The 25544-nt window shown below is 36.0% G+C and overlaps 1 protein-coding gene across 1 annotated transcript; it reads right to left on the minus strand.

Moving 5' to 3' along the window:
- Positions 1 to 2056: 2056 nt before the first annotated feature.
- On the minus strand, positions 2057 to 10257 carry LOC106905937 (sorting nexin-4-like). Its single transcript, XM_088001670.1, has 14 exons — positions 10111 to 10257; positions 9422 to 9546; positions 8837 to 8978; positions 8557 to 8706; positions 8083 to 8130; positions 7886 to 7941; positions 7435 to 7507; positions 7041 to 7102; positions 6689 to 6754; positions 6447 to 6536; positions 5298 to 5397; positions 4936 to 5081; positions 3618 to 3732; positions 2057 to 3467 (listed from the first exon to the last, which is right to left on the minus strand). The coding sequence occupies exons 1-14, from the start codon at positions 10255 to 10257 to the stop codon at positions 3420 to 3422; spliced, it is 1368 nt and encodes a 455-aa protein (XP_087857796.1). The 3' UTR covers positions 2057 to 3419.
- Positions 10258 to 25544: the final 15287 nt, after the last annotated feature.

Raw genomic sequence — 25544 nt, forward strand, 5'->3', positions numbered from 1 at the left:
CCATAAAGTAGGATAGACACAAAGAGTCTCAGCAAATAGAAAATAACATTAGACCAATGAAGCTTTTATAAAAAATAAAAAAGCTCCACTTTAACATAAACTCGGGGTGTGTCTGTGCCTTAAATGTTTGGTTAACACATGTTTGATCCTCTCTCAGTAAAGCTACTTGGAGTAGCCAGACATTTTACTCAAATAAGAGTAGTGGTTCTTATTTACGCAAGTAAAAGTAAATAGAACAAAATACAAGAATCCAAAAAAAAAATAAAAATCCCTCCAAAACATTACAGTTGGATTGAGATATTTTTGTAATCAACCTACAAACATATTTAAAAGCTTGACTCCTACTACATACAAGTTTAGAACACAGCCATTGAATGTGGATCTGTGTTCCTGGTTTTGTTGTTGTAATAAAGAATATATCACAAAAAAGTGTAAGTTTTTCATTTTCACTGCTCATACATTTGCACTTCCATTGTAATATAATTGAAAAGTGAATTTAAGTTCATTTTTTGAAAAATCAAACACACATAGTGACAAATGAAAGTGTTTATTACTGTTAAATTTGTCCAAATATCGTCATAATCTTGGAATATCACATACAATCATGAATCTTGAAGACTGCTGACAAGGCATACAAATCACTGCTTGTGACACGCTGTCTTCAGTATTTTCAACCTAAACATATTAACTGAACATGAATCATCTTCCCCAGCCAGAGTGAGAAAAAAATGTAGTAGAAAACGGTTTACAATTGATGTTCACTCAAGAGCTTGGCAGATATTCACAAAGAGTGGATTCGGCTTCAAGAGCTTCCAAACATAGATTTGTATTCAGGACACAAACTACAACCTTGAATGTGGAGAAAATGAGAGGATGGATTCTCATGTACCTAAGTTCTTTTTTAAGAATCAAACTCTTAAACTTTCTGGGAGGCAACAAAACCAATTGCTGGAGTGTAAAGCTTCCGCACACAATGATGATCTGGGAAGCAGAGTCGCCTTCTGTTGGTCCACCGTGTTTAAAAGTCAGTGTAATGTCTAATTGGATCCATTTATACTTCCTTCCGATGACGAGCTAAATGGAAATGGAAATTTTGTTTTCCATTAGGACTTTGATTACTTTTAATCCTACAAAGCTCTCAATGTTTTTCACTCATCAGGCTGTTCCTTAAGATTCCTTAAAACAATGGGTATAATAGTATGGCATATTTTAAGACCTTGGTAATGATATACAGAAAATAATTTCCATCATATTCAAATCTAAATACTAAAATTGCAATGGCCTTCATTATTATTTTGATTCAACTATTTGGGTATTTCTTGTGACCCAAAGAGCCTGTATATTTTTAGAAAAAAAACAAGAAAAAACAAACATGTTTCTAGGAATACCCAAAAAGATATATGAATGCAAGACTTCTGGTGCCTACATAATGCCTCTATTTTCACAGGCAGAACAAGTAGAACATCAAACATTTTGCTCCACTTTTTTTTAGATGCTTTCTGGCCTAATTTTGAAACGGAAGGTGGCGCCATTTAGCTGTTTTCTATTGGTTCCGACCTACTACAACGTTTCTCTCCATGGTCTTACAGAACCAAATGCAAACATTTAGCACATTTAAAAAAAAAGGTTTTTAACTCATCATAAAACATAATTGTGCAGTACATAAATTGAAAACAATAGCTTATTACAATTTAGTACAAACAATTGTTTTGGTAAACGAGATTTTTATTTTTGTAATAGAGAGGATACTTAAACTTTTGGTTATATTAGATGGAAAATAACTAGTATACAAAGAAAACTCTGTATCACTGCACCATCAGATATTCTGAATGTAAACAGGAACACACCCAGGTGATTTCCCTATTACCAGCAGGTGTGGAGGAAATACGTTTGTGGTTAGTCAAATGACATTCAAAAGACAACATATAAAGATATGTTGTCCAGTTAAAGTCAGATTTTAAACACAATAGGTCAAATAATAGATATTAAAGATATGTAAAACTAGCAGATTCATGTTACAAATGCTGAATATTGGGGGAAAATGAAACAAAATGAGTCAAAATTATGTTTTTAATTAGTTTTTAGTACAATAATTACATTTGACTCATTTACTATAAAACCAACATAATGCCTTAGCTTCAGAACATATTGGTAAACGGTACATCCTGAAAAAAAACAACAAAGATTTGCAGCAATTCTCAGCACAACATTCAGATGTCAGATCCATTTGGCACCAAATTTCACCTCTCAACTGTTGTGATGAAAGTTACTTATATTAATTGGTTAATAAAATATAAAACAGTGAAGATTAAATTAATGAGTTACCATTTCTTTTGGTCACATCAGAGGAAAACAAATGGTGAGGCACATTGACGGTTGACGGGTTTTTCTTGGCCAGTCCTTTTAAAACACCACTTGATTTGTTAAGGCAATAAAGCTCAACGGTACAGAAAAGGCAGAGTTTTGAACTCGCATATGTGCTGCTTTTCGCACAGGCTAACAAGGTATGCAAGGTAGTACACACTCGGCATTGACTTTTAGGTTGTACCTTTGGCCGAACATACTCTTCGCTCCTCTCTTTTAGAAAAACAAAGTAAATCAGTCTTATATTATCCACCAGCCAGCTGTACCTTAAAAGCACTTGGTCATCACAATATTGGTCAACTTTCAATTAGCAGTACCAGATATACAAAGTCTAGTATGGCATTAAAAGCCAGACTAAAAGGAATTTGGGGATGTAGTGGTTTTCTGAGTCTGTAGTGTGAGGCAGAAAGTGCTTCAAAATATATACGTGTCTTTGGCGAGTCACCAAACTCCTGGATATTATAAAAACTGTTGTTGAAATTTAAAGCAAAAAAAAAAGTCAAATGAGCACAAAAAAAAAAGACTTGAAGCTGTTCAGCAGTGATGCAAGTATTCACCCCAAATTCATGCACTTAGTTTAATTAAATATTGAAGAGCTCTCCACAGAAGGCAACACTAATTTGAGTTACATATAACAGGAACCTTCTCATGATTAGACTTGAAGAAGTCTGCTGTGAAATCCATTTATTTAGAAAGAAACAAAATAACAAAAAGCACACTGATTTTAGAGTTTTGAACAGTTTGTACCAAACTTTCTTCTTGGTTACGCTGACGATGGGAGAATAAAGTCTTGATTGCCTGCTGACGTACAGTTAAGACACAGGCATTCATAAAAGATGATTCAATTCAATACTTGTCTTTAACTCCATGGGCTGTTTTCAAGTAAATAAATGAACGAGACAGGAGGAGTTGGGAGAAATAATATCAGTATCACTGAAAGCAAAAAGGAGGCAGTGTTTGCGGTCTCAGCCTGTCTCAGTGAGATGAAATGATGACCGGCCGAAGGGTGATTTCTTTTTTTTTTGGTGCAGTGGTTGATTGGCCATCGAGAAGGCTCACATTTTATTGAAGCACTCTTTGGCGTTGGACCACACTTGTATTCCCTGAAAAAGCAGAGAGGTGGCAGAAAATGAGAATGTTTGAATTATGAAGAATGTTATACAGAAAAAAAAAAAACTGAAATGAGAATGTCAAATAATCAAAACTTCTAAATACATAAAGAGAATTTATTGGGGAAAATATGAGAAATGTACCTTTTTACACATGCTGATCTGCATGATGGCGTAGCTGATCAACGCTTCACGCAAGTCTTTTTCCTTCTGCTCCTTGAACCGCTCAATGTCGTTCCATGCTTTCTCCACAAACTCTCTGACGACACAAACACAACCTATTATCAGTCTGTCTGTCAGGAAGAAACACAACCGAGGATAAGTGAGAGGAAGAGGAAACTAACAATGGATGATTTTGTATGCTCTTCAGTTATTCATGTGCTACTTCCTCTTTTTTTTGTATTCACGCAGGTGGCTTTTGTATATGAAACCACTGACTAGACAGGCAGCTGTGCAACATCATAGAAATGCATTATCGACTACAGGGCTGAAAGCAAGACTCAGCAGGGTTTGTTTGGCAGGGTCAAGCGTCTAAGCAGACACAGCGTGGCAGGTAACCGTGTCAACGGAAAGAAAAGACAGGAATTGTGGACTCAGTCCTGCACTAAGAAGAAACTCAAATAAGGACTCACAAGAGCTTAAAAGGTAGCAAAGTCTTTGTTTTTGTCTCACGCTGACTGCATGTCATCAATAATTTCTCCATTAAACATTGGCCATTAAACGTTGACAATGAAAACCTTTGAATGCATAAAACACAAACCTAGATGTCTGCACATTTGAATAACTTGCAATGTCATGATGACCATTTTCTCAGCAATATACAGAACTGTGCATCGTCTTTCTGTTCTGGATTCAGAGTTAACATGGACCTTAAAAAGTGAGCTGCCTATGCAGAAAAATAAGTTAATTAATTCAATTCCAAGAGCATGTTTTCATTCCAGTCAATAAAATTAATCAGAAGTGCTATCGCCTCCCCCCCAAAAAAAAAAACTGACAATGAATGGAGAGATGGTGTGTTCCAGCTCGCCATGAAAATGAACGGAAATACCTACAGTCCAAGTTATGCAATCTCCCAATTGGTACATGCACTACTGTGACTGCATAATAAGCCCCAGGGTTTTTGGCAGGTTGTTCAATTTCTTCAGGTAAGAATATCATGTGTTACTTTATGAGCTCTTTCACTTTATCATATAGTAAGACAGGTTCTATTTCATCAGATGGTTGATTTTAATTCTACAGGTCAAGCAATCAAGACAGGAATGAAAATGAACCCGAGAACGATTGCTTGATGATATGAATCATTTAAATTAGACTAAAAAAGTAAAAACAAATATAATCCGAAAGGGGACAAATACTCCTAAAGCCTTGGTATTACTCAGTTATTCGCCAGCCTCAACTTAAAAGGTTGTTTCATATTATGAACTGCAACTTTAGAAAGTTTAAGCATGAAGGAAGGCCTTACTGGGACTCTGCGTTCTTCTCCTTCAGAGCATCCTCTCCCTCTTGGATACTCTGTTCCAGGGCTGCCACCTTGCTCTCCCTCTGCTCCTGAGTCTCTTGGCCAAATAATTTACTGGTCATTCCCTTCAGAGAAAAGATGCGCACCGTCTGCATGCACACACAAGAAAAGAAAGGACCGTGTAAAGTGACAGCAGAGTCAACACATTGCTAGTTGCACAACTATTCCAAACTTTAGTTACAAAAATGAAATAAAATAATTAAATACATCACTGGTTAAAAAGTCTTGTTGGTGTGTTTTGAATTGGACAGATGTTTTTATTTGGTACAAATGAGTGAGAAAGAAGTTGTTGTTGTTGTTGTTACCCCAGTCTCCAGCTCTTCCTTCTGCTGCTTCTTGTAGGAGAGGTCCTGTGCTGCCATCTCCAGTTCGTACTGGATCAGCTCATGTTTTCTACAGACTGACCTAAAACACACAATTTATTTTTAAATGCAAAAAGTAAATAAACTTGAAATTAATATTTATTCCAGTCAATGGAATTCCTTAAAGTACCTAATGTAAACATAAGGATTAGAAAAAAAAGGACATATAATCTTAATGCAGCTCCATTAACAGACATATGTTCTGACAGGATGGCAGCGTTGCAGATGTCCCAAACAGGAACACAGTAAAAGGCTCTTAGAGGACATGCATTACTGCTTACAATTTGTTGTGGCTTGGCAACTGTGCAACAGCAGCACCAGCTGCTCAACTGTGCCATAAACTGCTACCCACATGTTTTTAATTCATCCTTAAAAACAAAATAAAGGCAAACAGAACTCTGCTGATACACGGGGACACAATGTGAGAGTTGGGTAAACCAAGCAGCCAACTGGGAGATGAGGAAAAACCGTCGAGCCAACTGAAAGGCAGAACGCCCACCGGTTCACAGTGTTTGCATTATGTCAAGCCTTCCAAGTGGTAACTGGGGTTTGATTTTCTATTATGTCTTACATAATCAACACGGCCTTGATGCATGTAGAAAAGTAACTGTAGCCACTCTTGAGTAATCATTAATTTTTAAGGATACTTTGAGGTCTTGTAGAATATCTGTTACACAGATAAACAGACTTGTGGACCGTTTGTATACTTTATTACACATATTTTAAAATATGAAGTAAGCATTTCAAAAAGCAGCATGTTTGCTGGGTTTTTTTTTTACCGTTATAAAAATTACAACTCAAACTATGTGACAAATGCCAACTACTATTTGTTCTTCTGATTTTCCCTGTACTATGATTAATACTTTGCACGTTCAAGTAGTTCTACATGGAAAACACAAACATTTCAGGAAAAAAAAAAAATAATCCAAACCATTTATTAAAAAACAGCAGCAAAAAAAACAAAACAAACAAGAAAAAACAGTAGTACTGATTTGTAAAGCTGTTTGACAGGCAGGTGACTCTGAAGCAAAATGGAGGATAACATTTTATGGCTGCTGATTATAGGAGTTTCAGTCTTTTACAGTAATTTACCTGACAGCTTCCGTGTAGAAGAGGTATTCCTTCAGCTGGTCTGCGTAGTGCTCTTCTTCTTCAAGAATGTCATCTATTGATGCAGCATACCTAGACACAAACAGAGGCATTTGTGTAGAGATAAGCTAAAACAAGATATGCTGTATCAGTGTGTGTGCACACAGTGCTAATCTGTAACTTAGATAAAATAATCAAGTTTTACCAGAAAGGTAAACGTTAGAAAGTCTCAGGCTGCTACTCACGTATCCATGTGGTGGCCAGCACTCTGCAATCCGTCTCCCATTTCTTTTTCTATCGCACTCCACTCACTGAAAAACAAAGTTTTGAGCACTGATTTACCCCAACGGTTCTCTTTTTTTTGTTAAAGCAATATGAGTTTTAAATAATTATTTTTTCTCTATATTCTCATATATTGCTCTGCAACTACATGCTTGGATTAGTAATTACCTTTAAAATGTTTAAAATAGCACTTAAAGCATCACATTTCTGACAAATGTAATTTTTAATAAGAATGTAAAATATTTACAACATCAAAACCTTTTAATGTAATTGTTCAATTTAGGAAAAAAAATGCTATAGATAATAGTTTCTTACCTGAAAACTCTGCCATAGTTAGCATGAACTTTATAAACCCCATAGAGTCTGTCTGCAACTCGCTGCAATAACAAACAGCAATATGATTGTTTTTGTTTGTTTGTTTTATTTACCTTAGGTGTACTATTAATTTCAGGATTTAAAATTGCATTCCAATTAATGTCTGAATATTCACTAAAAATGTCACATGGTGCCTAATTAATGAGTACTGCTCCAAAAGCTAGAAGGCTAACAGCAAATTACATACAGAAATTAAAAGACTGAATGGCAGTTTATGTTAAAAATTATTCACAGCCATATTACAAGCATAGATCTATAAAAACAAAATATCAGCTAAGCATGTATATTTGATTATCTATGTGTATTTGACTATCTACAGCGTTTCCAAACTTACCGCTCTTATCCTGAGTAACTGAGAGATGACGGTGCTCAAATCCTCACTGTAGTGTTTCAGAGCTGTGAATCGCCTAAAAACATGACAAGTCATCATTTGTTTTGCAGTTTATGCTAAACTTTGGCTTAATGATGCAAATATCAAGTAAATGTGTGATGAATCACTTTTTAAAACCACTCTTTAACCTGCAACCGATTTTGCTGCAGTCCTCATGGATATTGTTTAAAATAAAAGTGTAAGCTTCAGCTCCAGAAAACTCACTGTGATTTGCTGGAGTCCAATTCTTTTAATAAGAAACAACAATTTCTAGGCTGACAGGTGTCTCTTTCTTTTCTTTTCTTGAATTTCTTTAGACAGAGGTGTGATGTGTTGCTTTGTGATCTGGTTTAGCCTATTTTATGTTGTAAGATAGTTTCTATTTCAGTTAATTAAAAAACAGCTTTCCACCTACTTGTCAGGATTCTTGACTCTGAACATGGCACTTAATGACTTTAATCTGGAGTCCACCTTTTGGAAAAGAAGAAATATTTTTTTTCTGTTTATATATGACAAATAGAAAATCTACAGATTTGATGAGATTTAATATCATAAGACAAAACAACTACTAACACTAAGCAAATACATTCAATCACAGTAACTTGACCCAACCTTGTCTTGGAAACCTGTCTCCAGGACTGCTTCTCTCCATCCCTTCTCCTAAGGACATTCAGAGAACACAAAGCAGACAGAGATGAGAGTCGGAGGTCGACACCATCACTTCAAAAAATAAAAGTTGAAAGTGACTGAGAAAAACAAAAGGTCAAAACTGTGACCTTTTAGTCAGAGTATACATACTGCTGTACCTGTGTATCATTTATCCTTTCAAAATAATACAACATAAAATTAACAGAAGAGTTACATGAAAACTGCTAAATGGAAACCTTATACTGAGTCTGACATAGCTCAGAGGCAAATGATCTTCAGCTAAAATTCTGTTTTTTTTTTCACAATTGACCTGAGTCACAAAGCAACATTTGTATCACTTTTCTACCTCAGGTTTTAGATCTGCTAAAAAATGTTCAAGACATTAAGCAACAGTGGACTAAAAAAGGGTCATAATGAGTTGTATATTTGGTTACAAACCTCTGTGAGAAAGAGGAAGAAAATGTTATCGTTTGACAGGACAGGATGTGATGCAAGACGCAGCAGGAAGTTTTCCAGACCAACCCTCCGTCGCTCTACAAAATCTGGGTCGAGGTTATCTGCTGAAAGCTTGTGCCACACAAACTCTGCCTGCAAGAGACGCGGTCAAATCAACACATCAAAAGTAGTAAAGGTAAAAACACAGATCCAATGATTTCTATACTATGAAACTAGTTTAATTAGTAGTACATAGTTCTACCATCACTTCAATCTCACTCACCCTTTTCTCTGGCAGTGGAGGGACGATGATATAGGGATATGTGACCAGGAGATATGTTCTGAGAAGTTCAAACTCACTGTAGCGTCGCCACAACGTGTCAGGTGCAACTGGTGAACCTTCTTCTGAGACGGATTCAGCTGGCCTTCAGGCAGGAAAACAAATGGGATTAAACAGCAGAAAAGGAAAAAAAGAAAAAGAGATATTTCACCCTAATGTTTTAAGTGCATGTATGACGTATGAAAAAGCATACATGCTTTACTGATACTGCAGTTATCAAAAAATAACTACAGTATTTGTAAGTCTGATGTTTTTGATGGTATTCAAATTTGATGGATGATTTTCATGCAAGTGTGATAAAAAGGTAAAAGCAGAAGAAATCTGTTGAGCGGGTTAATGGTTTTCTACTGCATTGCAAAAAATTTGTTACTGTGAGTGTATTATGCCAATAAATGTGGTATGAGTCAACCTGTTGTGTTTATCCACACCCCCGTTTTGAACCTGTTTGACTGAAATGCTTCTGGTACATTGGTTAACTGAAGAAAGCATGAGCAGATATGATCAGATATGCATCAGTTCGTAACCTACCGTGTTTCTATGAGGTAGACAGTGTAAGTTTCTTGCATGTTGACCGTGTTCTTTCCTGTCCTCTTATCTGCCTCTGCCACGCTTATCTCCATTTTCTTCAGCAGAGCCGTGCCTCTCTCCACCATCTAAAACCGGAAATATGAACCAGAAACATGAGCAAGAGCAGCAGAGTTACGGCAATGCAAGTTCAGGTGAGCAAAAAGCTCTGACATTGTAAGTGTTTTGAGCAAAACACAGTACAAATATATAGAACAGTCAAATAAGTAGGGAAAAAAATAGACCTTGTCATTTAGTTTATGATATGCAAAAAAAAAAAAAAAAAAAAAAAAAACGCGGAGCACATGAGTCACCTGGATGAATATAAATCTCATTCAAAGTAAACAAAACTTCCTGTTTCGGCTGCTAACGGGCAAGCTAACACCGAGAGCAAAGTTTAAAAAGTTATTGAACTCTCTGAGCACACGCACTTAGAGCGTATTTTTCTAACATTTACAAATGTTGAAATTATCGCTGAACCAAACCTTCCATAAAACCCTGATTTCTTCTTTGAAAACCCAATGGAAAAGTATCCGCTGCTAAGCATAATTCGGCTAGTTTAGGCCATACGGGGAGTGTTTTCTCTCGGGATAACTTGAAGTTGCTTGAAAAAAAAACTTCGCTAATTTAAAAAGAATAAAATAAAATACAACCGTGTTTATTAAGTTGTTTTCCGACTCCGTTGAAGTGATGTCGGTGTTGCAAATCACTGCTACCTCGTCGCTACTTCCAGAGTCTGCCATGATCATCTGACTCCTGCTGTTATTGCTGCTGCTGTCAGCTGAGCTGGCAATGCGCATGCGCACTACAGAAAAAAGCCCTGGAAGTTCCAAACTGGGTTTAACATAATGAATAAAATTATAAGAAATACAGAGCATACGAATAAAGAAGTCACTCAAAATTTGGAATCAAATAAAAAAGAAAAATGGTTCAGTTATCATGTATTCATTTACTCGAGCAATGTAAAGCACGTCTTTTTTTTTTTTTTTTTTTTTTTTTTAATAAAAAAAATTGTAAGAATTTGAAACACCACATAGTCCGTATCAGGACAATAATAGCACAACAAAATAAGAGTACAATTTCTTTTCCATTTTTCAGTTGACAGAGTTTTGAGTAAATGTAACACCACAACAGAGAATAATATTATTGACAATAACAAAATAATCCTACACTCCTACAATACCGATTTTATCATAAGTTTATATGACTTTCTTAATGTTTTAATTGTTCTGCATGATTAATGTTTTCACCCTGAAGCCTTTTCTTTGGCAAGACTGACATCTGCTGGTGTTACATTAACGTAGTGATTTGTTTTTCCCTTGGTTCAGTTATGCACTGTTTGGATTCTCATTTTGACCATAAAAACATACCAACTTTTGAAAATGTATAACATGAATAAATAAATAAATAAATAAATAAATAAATAAATAAATAAATAGAGAGAGAAAAAGAAAGGGAGAGAAAAAAGGAAAGAAAGAAATAACGAAAAGAAGAAAACAAAACCATTTGATCTTTGATATATTGTCAAATCTAAACCACAAACCTAGATGTATTTTCATTGGTACTGTGTGACATACATGAAAATTAATTTGCTCATAATTTTGAAGTGGAAGTAAATTAATACCCAGTTTCCAGATTCTTTTAACACATACAAAACCATGGCATTCTTTCAGCCTCCTGAGTCAATACTGAGTGGATTCAAGTTTCACTGCAGTTGCAGCTGCAAGACCTTTACCAGTTTTGTCCAGCTTGACAAATTTACTGAAAATGTTTTCACATTTTTGAGAATAGCTTATACCCAGTCAAATATCAGATGAAGTGTATGTGGAAACATCAAAATAAAATTATATTTTCACATTGCGTGAGTGGGAGTCTGCGATTGGGCCATTCTAAAATTAATAACAATTTTTTATATCACCCCAATAACTCCAGTTGCATGTGACTGCATATTGTCATGCTGATAGATCTTATAAATCTACCAGGTCTTAAATTATTCTGCACTCTGTCCATCTTCCCATTAATTCTGATTAGTTCCACCACCATGATTCATTGTGGGGATGCAGGGTGATGATCTGTGTTAGCTTTTCTCCAAACATGTAAGTTTATTTATAGTCTAGAAAGTTATATTTTGGTTTCATCTGATCAGAGCATCTTCTTACCATGTATTTGCTGTATTACCTGCATCACTTATGGAAAACTTTAAACAAGATTTTATATGGCTGACTTTACATAATGGCTTTTATTTGACCTCTTGAACGTAAAGGTTATGCATATAAAGCACACATATAATAGAGGTGCAGACATCTTCTCCAGAATTACCATAGGTTTCAATGTCAGTCCAGTCAGCTCAGATGGCCATGTCTTGATAGATTTGCAGCTTACTCGTTCTATGATCTGATGGTGGGTGGAACAGTGCATTGTGAAATGGGCAAAGCTAAAGAAACAATTATGCTTCCTAACCTTACTTTAAAATTCAGAATAACTATTTCTAACTTGTCTCATGCGTTCCGTGGACTTCCTGTTGCTGCTTATTCACTAATTATGTCTAATAAGCCTCAGAAGCCTTCACAAAAAATCAGTACTGATCCTGACATCAAGCTACACACAGGGTTTGATGAGAATAAATGTTACTGAATAAAAATCTGAAGTGAGCACCACATTTTTAGATAATTTTAAATAAAATTGAATGCAAAATCAATCTTTAACAATGTGGTCGTAATATTACAAACAAAAAAAATGTATAGGTTGGCGACACTTTATCATCAAATTTGTGTGTTGGCTTTTCTGTAGAGCTCACCTTTTATTTTAGATTGTTAGAGAAAACAGTATAAAACTTTCCTTTGGCTCAAGAAAATAAGGCGACTAAGGCCCAAAACAGTGTCAGAAGCACCATGGCTCAGGTTAGGTTGCCTTTAGAGCAACATTGTAAGTCTTCTGCAAAAATAAAAAATAAAAAGACATTCTGAGGATTTTTAGTGAATCTTTACAGACCCACATCTTTTTGAGTGGAATGTGGGATAACTCAGGCTAGCAAACAGAACCGGGATACGACACTTGAGTTCCTGTGGTCACAATGTTGTGCAGTGTTTAATGTTTAAAGAGAAGGGTGGGGCAGCATTTAGTGAGGAAACATTTTGTATAATTCCACTGAAAGAAGCTGAGTGTTGGGATGTGACACGGATGAAAAGGAGAACGAGGTGAAGTGAAACTGCCCAAAAAGGGGAGAAAAAGTGCCACACTGAATTGCTGTAAAAGGATCAGTAGTGCACACTCACCAGGTACGGAGGGGTTGAGGGGGTAATGGTGGGATGTGGTTTGGGGCTGCAGCGTGTCCGGAAACCCAAAGCTTGTGCTGTGACCAGCCGTTGTCTCAGCAGCAGCATAGTTCCCATTCTTTCCTACCGCTGACCTCAAACCAGTCACCACAACTTCCTGTCCGGACACATGGGCATTCACACATATTGACACACACACATCAAGACCAATTTGACTTACTATAATTGGCTACTTGACAACTTTTTACAACTGTCTGACCAACAGAAGCAATAATAGCAATTTATATTGCACTGTGTGTGCATGTGTGTGTGTGTGTGTGTGTGTGAGAGAGAGAGAGACAGAGAAAGGAAGGGAGGGAGGAAGAAAGCAAGACAGAGAGTCAGACAGAGAGAGAGAGACAGACAAAGTTAGAGAAAGAGAGTTTTCACATAATATTTTTGTGTATTTCCTTGATTACTGCATATGTATTTAAAATTACACAATGTTTTCACTGTGATTTAAAAGCCAAGTGTGTCACAGCACTGACAAATGGAGCTATTGAAAATATCAGTTGGTTCAAAACAGGAATAACTACTTTTAATATGTTAACCCACTTTTATAAATATTGGTAACAGATAGGTTTTTAGCTAAAATATATATTCTTATTATTTAATTGTCAAATATGCATCAGAACCAATGAACTTGTTTAATGTCATGATTATCTTCCAGTTGGTTTGACCAGTTCAACAGCAGAGGGAAGCAAAAAACCACATGAAGCAACCTGTTGCACATTAGAGAAAAATACAAGGGAACAGTAAAATGAGTAAGAATTTTGTTTTCTCTGCCATTCATTCATTTGCCATATCTGCCCAGTGCTTTGGGCGGGCTATCTTCAACAATCAGCGTGTAAGGGGCAGTGCGTAATGGACAAGAACCAGGCTGGTGGTGATATTGACATGTGCCATCGTTTAAAAATTAAGGTTTCGAAAACTACCAAAAATCTTTCAAAATAATACTAGTTGATCGTTTTAATTAGATTCCTTGAAAAGGAGTAGGTAAAAGAGTTTTCTTCTACTGACCCCTTACATTGAAGTGCACATGGCTGGACAGCTGGGTGAAAGAAGACTCCTCAACTTTTCAGTATCTTACAAAGGAAACAAATCCATTTGTTTGGAAATATTTCTGGTTGTAAAATGCATGGAGAATCATGGTGTGGAAGCTAAACCGCGTTCATTATATCTTTCTATGCATCATTATCTAAATAAATACAATTAAATAACTTTAATACGTTTTCAGTAAACAATATGTAGAATTGTTAGGAACTCTGTCTGTGAATATATTAATTTGATCATATTACAATAAATTGTCGCGAAAGCGTTCCAGTTGTTGATACTGACATTTTTGGGTCAGATAGCTGTTGGTCATGTTTCAGCTGGGTATTAGTTGCATTCTTTTCAACCTCAGTCCAGTGGGGAGAAATCTGGATTTAGAAATGTTGGCAGCCTGATGGAACACTCTGAGCCAAGAAAGAAACATTTACAGCTTATAAAATACACAAAGGGAAGCTTTTTACAGTTGGATGGTAATTGTTAATCAACAACATATGCTTTTCTCTCAATCAATCTAAAAATGATAAAAAACCAATATTTTATTGAGCTCTTTCGGGTGTTCTTTGCTAATTAACATTGCGTCTACTTATAAATATTTAATTTCAATTTGCAGTAAAAGTGCTTGGTAAGCTGTGAATGCCACAGCAGCTTTTTAGACCATTTCAACAGCACTTTATATCCAATGAAAGATAAAGAGTTGATAGCTTGTCATTTGCTGGGATGAGAATTAACATCTCAGCAAATGACAAGCATGCTAAAATAAACTTCTGAGGCTTAGATATGTATTGGTCTATAAAAATATCACAGAACATAAATGCACAAAGTGCAACATTTTTACTTGCTCGTACAACAAAATCAACACCAAGTTCTTCAGTAAAATACTCAGAATCACAACCAGGAAGTGTATAACACTTAAATATTTTTCATTTGTTAAGAGCAAAAAAACATCCATTTGTTTGGAGCAAAAAACCTTGGATCAAAGCATCTCTGAAGTCAATGAGGTCATAGCCTTGATCCATTACGTCATCTTCTTCAGCCCATTGTTGTGCAGGACTTAATAAAAAAAAGTGTCATGATGCTAATTACGGAAAATTTGCAATGTAAAAACCAGTCTGGGTTTACTTCAGTAATTTCCTTTGTAAAACCTTGATAAACTGCAATAGTTTTATTCACTTTTTAGTACATTTTTTCTTTTGTAGTGTTAGACAAATTGAGTATGTTCCAATCTACATCTACATCTACAACACAAAGATACATTGCTAAATTACTGAGCATATTTCAAATGACTAATTTGAAGTCTGTCATATTTCAGCCATGTAGCAACATCATTAAATTAGGATTTGAAAGCCTCACACTTGTTTAACTTTGTGTACAGCTTGCGGCCAGTCAACACTGCTGTGAAAAATTACTTAAAGAGCTATTTAATTTCATATTTGAATTTGCCGTCCGTCATCAGCTTGTTGACAAACTCAGTGGTGCAATTTTCATTGAATCCTTCCCTGCCACAGTCAAGCTTACACACATGTGTGCGCACACATTTACTGTAAATAGGCATACACACATAGGCACACACATGCAAGCACACATGCAGAGTGTGAGCAATGCAGTATAATAAGTAGCATGGCAGAAATGTGGTCAACTTTGCCCCATGTCCAATCATTGAGAAGCCACATGAAGGCTTCTTGGTATTAAAGGACAAGCCTTGGTTGGCTGGGAGGGAATCTGTCATGCAACAAGAAAACTGTTTTTTTCACCCTTTTCGCTTCTTTCATGTCCTCTCAGCCCTGCTTTTTTACTCCTCCGAGTTCTGTCGCTTTTCCAGTTTCTATCCTTTCCTCTCCCTATTTTTTTTAATTTTTTTTTTTTACTTCTTCTCGTTACTTCATTCATTTTGTGGCACATTAGCCTCAGTTGTAATATTCTCAGGCTTAAAATGCCCAGACCACTGGAATGTTCCGTCAAAAAGGTGGGCGGACCTGGGGGGGGCGGGACAGACCAACATAACCAATTAAGGAGGAGATTGAGGTAAGATGGACAACTTCTAAATGGTGTAATAACAACCTACTAAAATGTAATTACAATGCAATAGCAATAGACACTTCTAATGACAGGATGTGTATGCCAACGTGATTTCCTAAGTACGGCCTTGGCATAATGGGTGACTGTTAACATGGCGTGGAGATTATAGAGAGGTGTCTGAATGCAACAATCCAACCACACAGACTTGTAACAGCGCTGAAGGGCATCATGGTCACTCAAAACATCTGCAGTTGATGTGAACTCCAGACAAGCAAATTGATAATGTTAGCTAGAAGACAACACTTTATTAGCAGACATTGTACTTGTAATCAGGTTTTATTATTTTATTAAGTCCAGTGAACTGTAATGTGACTTTTTCACCACAAATGTCCCGTAGCAATTTGTGTATGTGCGATCCATCAAACCATCTGTCCGTCCGTCCAATCTTCCTCCATCCATCCATCCATCCATCCATCCATCCATCCATCCATCCATCCATCCATCCATCCATCCATCCATCCATCCATCCATCCATCCATCCATCCATCCATCCATCCATCCATCCATCCATCCCTAACAAGAGCAGTGGATGGTGGCGTCCATTATTACAGAGCATCCCAGAATAGAGCCTCGTTTTATTACAAGTCCCTCTGGTCGACGTGGCTACCCAAATTACAGGCCAGCCTTCTCACACATAAAAAAGGTTGCGCTGCCGAAAACCAGCCACCTCAATAAAGGATGGATTAGAAAATCCTTTGCTTTTTTCCCTTCCTTCCCTTTTTGAAAGGTTTTCAGTACATTTTTTTTTTCGTCTTCTGGTGTTTTGTTTTATGTTGGGGTGCAGCGGTCTTCTTCAGTGGTTCTGCTCCCCGACCCTGCGGCGGGAAAATACGCTCACTTGTGGGTTTCTGGGAAGGCGGTGGTGAATGAAACATCTGCTGGGAGCAAAAGATATATGTACATGTGTTTTATTGTGCATGCGTGTGTATGCCTGTATGTGTGAGCATGTGCATGTGGAACCCCTGCTGTGGGATTTCAGTTTGAGTTTTCAAAGCCTTTTGAGTAATAGCAGCACAGCAAAAGATAGCAGGAAAACATCCTACACTATTTGCTTTATGTTACAAAATACACCATTAATTAAGATCATGACCATATTTAAAGACATATTTACATTGTGTTTCCCCCATAAGCTCACTGACAAAACTGGAAGAAATACAAAGATCAACAGTGAATCAGATTTGTCATGTTATACCAAAAGATAGCCAATTAGAGAAGGTAATATTTTGTTAAGCGGTCTGTTAAATAGTATTTGCCCAAGGGAGAAATCTTTTGAAATGAGACTAAACCCCATATTGAGACTTTTGGTGCTTTGGAATGTATCTTTTAGAAAGAAAAGAATGGTTTAAGTATCAAAGTTTCAAATGCATCATATAAACCCAGAAACCTTAGATTAATAAATAAATAAATACATTTAGTTGGATTTAAAAACTTCACTTAAAACAAAGTACATTTTCTTGTGCTAATTTTTATCCCTCAATATCTTTCTGTAATCTCAATAGATGTTTACTCCATTAAAAATTTTCCACATATTTATACTTATGTTTTTTTTATCTCTGGAAAATAAACCAATTTCAATGCGCTTAAAACAAGATCAATAAACCTATTATTACATGTTAAACAGAAGATCACAAAAAAAGACAAACAAACAAACAAAAAAACATTTTCCTGTTGGGGAAAATATTATTATACCCTAGTCTTAAAAGTTGCCATTTTCACCTTATATGGAAATAAGCTCTGTCAGGAAGTTATTGTTGCCATCTACCTGTCTACTACATCCTTCAGAGAAAACTCCCCCCCCCATTCGCTTTAGGCTGGGAGGTGATGACGGGTGTCTTTTATGCAAAGCCATTTGAAGTTATCTCCCAGCATCTCAGACAGATCAAGATCTGGACTTTGACTCTGCCCAGGACTTTACACTTCTTAGTTTCAGCCAGTCTCTTGTGGATTTTATCATATGGTTTGGATCATTGTCATGTAGCTAGGAGCAGATCTGCTTCAGCTTTATTTATATATATATATATATATATATATGTATATATATATATATATGTATATATTTTCATGTTTTTTTTCTCACATTGTCCTCAAGCACGCACTGATGTTCATTCAATTCATGCTGGACTTTGTGATGGGATGCAGACTGGATACAGCAGGGCATCCCTTAACCATAACACCTCCACCTCTGTGCTTCTGAGTTACCATAAGGTACTGACAAATATCTCATATGTAGTGGTGTCAGTTTTAAACTGACTTTCCAAAGAACTTTATTCCATAAGTGCTGATCTTTGTCTATGTCTTCTCTGGTAAACTTTAGTCTGGTGGCGATGCTTTAGTGAGGATTCAAATGTTTCCTTCTGCACACCTTCCCATTAAAATGAAACTTTTCTCCATAATCTGCTGTTTATTTCAAGGCAACAATATAGATAAGGCAGACTTTTAGTCCCATGCCATTTTAGAAATTTTTGAGTTTTCTTTTAGCATCTTGCAATCAGCTTTCAAGGTAATTATTCTTTTGGCAGGCAGACAAAGATATCTTAGCAGTTATTTTGAATGTATTCTACTTGTAGACTATTTTCTGAACAGTGGGAGTCTGATTTCCAATTCTTTTGAGAAGCCTTTAAATAGCTTACCAGACTTGTGAGCTCTTTGGATCACATTACATATGTTTCCTGTCGTTTTGCTAAACAGGAGAATACCAAACGCCAAATACTTGAGAAGGATGTTCCTAGAAAGTGTAATACATCCATGTGGGATTTCACCCAGTTTGAGAATAAATATGGGGCTGTGTGATTTTTGTAAGATCTGATTTTTAAGAAGATGTGATTTTTATATTTAAGGCATTTTTTTGTTCTTCTGTTTTTCTTGTTTGACCATAACACTTGAGTTTTATGAGCATTTTTGTATTTTGTAATAACCATAACTTCAAATCTGAGAGAAAATTTTACTGGAGTTCCATTTTTTTTTACATTTGTACACTCAGTCTTATAGTAGGGAGTTCTGACCATATTAAGGATGGAGGATCACAATGACAAGAACAAACATTAAACCAGACTCAACTTTTTCATGTAAAGAAAAACGGAAGATCTCTTAGTAACCGGACAGAGTGCTTTGGGCGGACTCTCTTATCTACTGCTTTTCAGACTGAGGCGGAAATACAGCATGTGATGCAAGTTCAATAAACAATATGTGGAGTCTTTATCATGTGGTGACCCACCGGAAACAGGGTTGAGAATGATCTTGGGGTCCGACCCATCGTTAAGAAGCCAGCGTTTTACTGGAAGTGTGAATGTGGTGTGTGATGAAAGGATGGTATGAGGTGTGCGCTTTGGTCTCTTGGCGTGTGCATCTGCAGTGTATGCTGTTATTATGTTGCTGTGGTTGTAATGATGTGAGATGCACACAAGGGAGTAAACAAGAGCAGCACGCTATCTAGAAAGATGGGAACATTATGTTTTTCTAAATTTCGAAAGACAGGAAAATCTTAACAACTGAGTGTGCTGTGTAGCTTTTTGGTACATGTTGTACAAGCTGGACAAGAGAAAATCCACTGTGGATTAACTGAGGCTTTCAAATGCTGTTTGATTTTATACTTGTCAGACACATTTGAAAGTAGCAGTACTTTAAAAGTATTGTTGGTGCTAAAGACAGAAGCTATTCCTTTGCCATCTTTAAATAGAAACTGATCATCAGCTTCTCACTTTTACATAGCAAAATCTGCTTTACTTGTGTTTAACAAAAGTACTTTAAACTGATATAGAACATTCCAACGATTGAGTCTTCGTAGACTTTTGTGCTTTGTTTTGTTTTATTTCACCCTCTATTTTTATTTTATTTAATTTTTTTTACCAATTTACCATAGATAATCATTCCATTTGCAGAGTGGGTTATTTTTTTAAAAGTAGTAAGACTTTGGTGCTAAAATATAATGAGAATGGCTCTTTATTCCTGCACTGCAAGATAGGTAGTATTTACATCGATAGATTCCCTAGAAAATTAGCTTTTTTGGACACATAATTCATAAAATGACTACAACTGTGCAAGCACTTAAAGGGCAGACACAGATGTTCGAAACCTGGACACCTCTTTGTCACCAGCTTTAAGATTTTCGTCCAGCTTCAGTTGCTTTTTCTGTCAGACAATAGCAGCTGCTCCCTCCAAACGGTTGTTTGATCTCAAATATCTACTGAAATATTGTTCTTTACTGATATTTGCCAGACAAGAGAAATAGAATTTGTTTATTTTTAATGTACATAAATTTAGAAATAAATCACTTTTTACTACCAGTTTATTGTTTTCACTCTTTGCACTCCTGTCAAATGGTAAAAAAAAAGAAAAAAAAAAGCTGTTTCAATACAATCTAATATACACAACATTGTCAGGAATCTCTCGCAAGAGATGACGTAAACATCTCTCATATCTTCTGACATATAAATGTTACAGCTTGGATCTTGTAGTAGTCAGCTGCAGCAGTTATTAGAATTTTTCTCACTTGTTGACTTGAGCTTCTCTTCCATCCTTCTCTTGCCTTGTCAATCAGTTGAGGCAGGAAAGTCATTAAATCTCTCTGTTGGCCATATATGTAATTACAGTCTGCCTGTATGTTGCTAAATATGCCTCGACGCTAGTCTGGTCTCCTTGGTCATGTTTTTTCCTCCCACCGGTTGTGTTTGAAGGCCTTATAATTGGCAGAGGGAGCGTGTCAGGATTAGAGGCTGCTGGTTCCAAACTCTGACACCCCCTTTTTCCCCTCATGTGTCCCCAACCCTTCTCTCCAATCATACCGAACCTATCCTCTATTGGGACTACCACAGCCTTGTACCTGAAAACCATTTGGATAGATCTTGGATTTATTTCATGCAATGTAGGTCAGTTTTGACAAATGGCAAATGTATTTATTGTATTTCAGATTCTTTCACTGATTATGGAAAAAAACAGTCTCAACATTCTGACTTGCATTCTTAAATGCAAAAACAATTCTGTTGAAAAGTATCTCCCTCCTTAAATCATTTTCTGTGTTTTAGCTTTTTTCCCCTACAGTGTAATGTCACACATTATTAAAAAGCAATTCAAATTCAAAATACCATTTTCAAATGGTGATTTTATTTATTTAAAGAACCCTGGCTTCATGTGAACATACATACATATATATATATATATATATATGTTGACTCAAATTTACAAGCAATTCCCAGGTCTGATGACTGCAAAAACCACTACATATTTATAAAAAAAATCAGCAACAGCAACATAAATGGACAAAGAGTGAATCTGAAATTAGGTAAGCATACATAGCGGTGATGGATTAAAAAAAGACAACAGCTTTTATTTCTTTTTTTTTATCAACCATGGGAGTATTTGGTTGGAGACTGATGCTCCCAAGGTGCAATGCCTAGTAATCTTTTTCACACTTGTTTTACTCAAAAGCATCAACATTCTGATAAAACTGCCAAAGCCTGAATCCAGTTATTTTCTCTGTCTTGGCACTCCTCAGCACCACATATCTAATGTGTATTAAAGACACAAATTACAGTGTGGTAAATGATGAGGTGTAGCGCTCTCAGTATGTGTTCCCCTTTTGGGTTGGAGGATCCGGAGGACCACATACAGAGACATTATCCACAAATAAAAAAATTAAAAAAAGAAACTGGAGGACATTTAAGAAGTGGCAATGACTTCAAGAGCAAAGTGACGACTCATCCAGGAGATCACAAGTGAACTCCGAACATCAAAAGCTCTGCAAACCTCACTAAGCTCAGTTAAGCTCAGTGTCCGTGACAAATAAATCCCTCACTAAAGAGAACACAAAGACAATGCCACATTTCCTCTTTAACAGCTTTATGATTGACTTAAGACTTAGAAAAACATTCTGGGAACTAAAGAGACTAAAGGAGAAGAGTTTAGAAGTTGTGCATCCTGTTACATCTGGAGAAAAAACTGGCAGCATTTTAGAAAAGGACCATTGTGCCGACCCAACCACATCAGACATGATGGTGGTATGGTGACAGAATATCACCATGTTCAGGACCCGAAGAAGCGAAAAAGGAGAAAATCCTGAAAGCAAAATGAGTGGTCATTTTAAAACACAAAGGACACATTAAAACATCAAAAAATAAAAAAGTAAATATAAAGAAAGACTGTGAAAGTCTATTTGCAGCCCAGTCTTATCCTATTGAGATGCAGTGCAATAAACAGGGCATTCATTATGGAAAACAACTCTCTCAAATCTCTATCTCCTAATGACTGGATTAAAATGAATATACTAAAAAAGAGGAATAAAACTGCTCTGCAGTGATGCAAAAGTGCAAAATATTTGAAGTGCTTGTTGAAAGTTATTTCAGCCAAGGATGGCATTAGTTATTAGTTATTATGGTAACACTTTATTTAAAGGGGGGTGAATAAGACTGTCATGACACTTTCATAAACATGACATAACACCTGTCACAAACATGAATAAGCCTTCATGAATATTTATGACTGTTGTCATAAAGCGTCATTCGGTAAATTATGACACTTTTAATACAAAGTTGACATTATTCAAAATGTCTTTGTTATGACAACTTGGCATTAACCAAGAAATCATTACTGTTTAAACTTTACCTTTAATAACATAAAGTTACCTGATTTTTAAAGTGCAATCAGTAATGCTTTTATAACAAATTTATATCAGTAATGATTTCTTGGTTAATGTCAAGTTGTCATAAGAAAGACATTTTGAATAATATCAACTTTGTATTAAAAGTGTCATAATTTACCGAATGACGCTTTATGACAAGAGTCATAAATATTCATGAAGGCTTATTGATGTTCATGACAGGTGTTATGTCATGTTTATGACAGTGTCATGACAGTCTTATTCAACCCCCTTCAAATAAAGTGTTACCGTTATTATTTTTAGAAGGAAATTGCTTTTTTTCATTTAGTTTTTACCTTTAATGAATTCATTAATAATTTCAAAACTGATTGTTATGTTTAGTCTTTCGTACTTTTTTTCATATATATATTTTTGTTTTTCTGAAACATTTAAGTGTGACAAAAAACATGGAAGTGAACAAATACTTTTTCCCCCCCTGCAAAGCAGTTCTCTGTTTTCTTTGTAATCTGTCAGTACCAGTTAATGAGATACATAATAAAATGAATAACTTATTCATAGACTCTTTGATGCATGCTTAAATTTATGAAAATCTACCCAGTATCACCTTTTTGGTCTTGTTAAGGGTTTCGTGGAAGTGCTAATTAAGTCTGTGTATATTTGACTGGTGCCAGCAGGACGCCTGTGGTCAACTGTCAACCCCTCTCATCTCACCATACAGTCCTCTTATTTAGAACATCCCTCTCAAAAAAAGGCATCCAATAAAAATCTGCTTGGGGTCCCATCCACCAAAGTTTGTTTTGAGTTTAGTTTGTTTCTTATTGAAGTGAAGATTTGTTAGTACTAAAGATTAATGGTAAATTATGTGATGTAAAACCCAGCAGTGATTTCATATTTTAAAACTTACAGTTTTTTTTTTTTTTTTTTCATGGGGCTACAGAGTTACCCATGTCTCAGTGGTGGTGGTAAAAACTCTTGTGGGTTTAAACAAATGGAGGCTGTTTGGGCCATCAAAGCTTTTAAAGTTGAAATGATGGAGCTGAAGGTCAGTGATGTCAGCGAAGATGTTGACTTTGCCTGAGTCAGAGTCGTTTCTGGTCAGTAGAGCCCCTAATTTCTCAGTCTGTTGGTTGCTTTCTCCCAGTTTCTGTGAGTCTCTGTCAACTTCTCAGGTTTTCACATCATTGCTTGTTTTTTTTTTTGTTTTTTTTCTCACTCAGATCTAGAAACTGCTCCCCTTTCATCTTGGTCAAAGTTTCGGTTTGAGTGAGGAGAAATGCATTATTACATTTAACGACATCCGGTATAACAACAAAACTGTTGCAAAAGCATAAATTTATTTAGCATATTTACCTCTAAAGAAAAAAAAACAATCTTTCTTTAGTCCTACCTAAGACCTAAAAATGTTATACAGTCCCTTTGCTGAATCACATTTATCATTTCAATTCTAATGAAACTGAGATAGTGTGTAAAACATAAAGAAAGAAAGCATATGATGCTTTGCAAATCCTTTTCAACCTTCATTCAACTGAATACACTACAAAGGCAAGATATTTAATGTTAAACCCGAAAAACTGTTATATTTCCAAATATTCACACATTTGAAATTTGATACTTGTAACATAGCAAAACTGTTGGTACAGGCGCAACAGTTTGGTCACTACAAGGGCAAAATCTCAATCTCTGCAGTTGGTTGCATTAAAGCATCTGGCTAAAAGAACTTTAAAGGTTAACAGTTAAATGATTAGCAAGCATTAGCAGCTAACCTCTGGAGCAATAAAAAAAAGCCACATGGGAAACAATACATGGCAAATAAAATGATCAGTTTCTGTTATGCTAATTTGGGTGATACAGAATAGAGCATCCCAATTCCCTGTGTAATGTTTTGTGTAGAAAAGGACTTGATTGTAATGAACAGACAAGTTAACTAATATATTCCAGCTATTTTTACCATTTTATGTCCATATAATGGTTGAATAATATTAAACATGTCTATATAGATACTGTTCTCTGTCTTCTCATCTATTTATTTTGTAAAGTTTAAGTTGAAACAAACAATTTAGGATGACACATCAGATAAATGCATACTATGTGAGTTATTAAGAGCTTAAGATAAGATAATCACTCAGTTACTGTAATCACACTAAGAGCTAACCTCCAGCATTAGATTGTGATGTTAAACTCTCATTGGTTTGCTGTGGGGAGTTCTTCAATTTTAACTTTTCTGATGTTTCTGTGGCCTTTTCACCCTCTTTCACATGGTCTAGATGGCACGTAGTCATGAGCTACTGTTTTGAATGGACTTTCTAAAAACTATTGTAATCATAGGAACAATAGTGAAGTATCCAAACGGCCCTTTGAATGGGAATGTCTTCATTCAATAAACAGCCGAACAATAGGATACAGTGTAATTTCCCTGGTTTCTTTTTGTTCTCTGAATAAATATTTCTACGTTTTTGCAAAAGTGAAGCCAAGGGTGGGTGTTACTGGGTGGAGGAATATTTCATTTATTTTCTGTTGGTTGGGGCTATTTTGTACTTTTTTTTGTATCTGCATCAATAGTGATTACTGCTTTTGTTTCATTTTGGGGGACTCTTTGGGTAATTCTTACTTTCTAAATGCTGCTTCTTTCTATTCGTGTAGCTTTTTCCCATATTTGTCAGTGAGTTAACTGGATTTCCTCCTTCTCATCTTCCACATCTCAGTTGAAAAGAAAAAAAAAACTTTCCTCCAGTCTTCCTTCACACTTGTTTTCTGTTCCTCTGCATTACAGCCCCCCAAACTCTGAAGCCCACACCCCAGACGTCTGTCTCACCGCAGCTTCACACAGCTTCAGTGTAACACAGTGACTACACACAGAAACACACAAACACATGCACCCACATTCTATAAATACCTTTGCTGTGCAAAACACACTGCTGCAGTATAAATATTTCAGTATAAATGTATAATGAATTTATTGATATGTTACTCATGCCAGCAGGCACTGTTTTGAACCACAGAGTGGTAAACCAATGTGGTGCAATTGAAGTGGTGCTGAGGGATTGTGGGAACG

The sequence above is a fragment of the Poecilia mexicana genome, unplaced genomic scaffold (genome assembly GCF_051168715.1).
Source record: "Poecilia mexicana isolate PSO_F unplaced genomic scaffold, ASM5116871v1 scaffold_2, whole genome shotgun sequence".
NCBI classification, from domain to species: domain Eukaryota; kingdom Metazoa; phylum Chordata; class Actinopteri; order Cyprinodontiformes; family Poeciliidae; genus Poecilia; species Poecilia mexicana.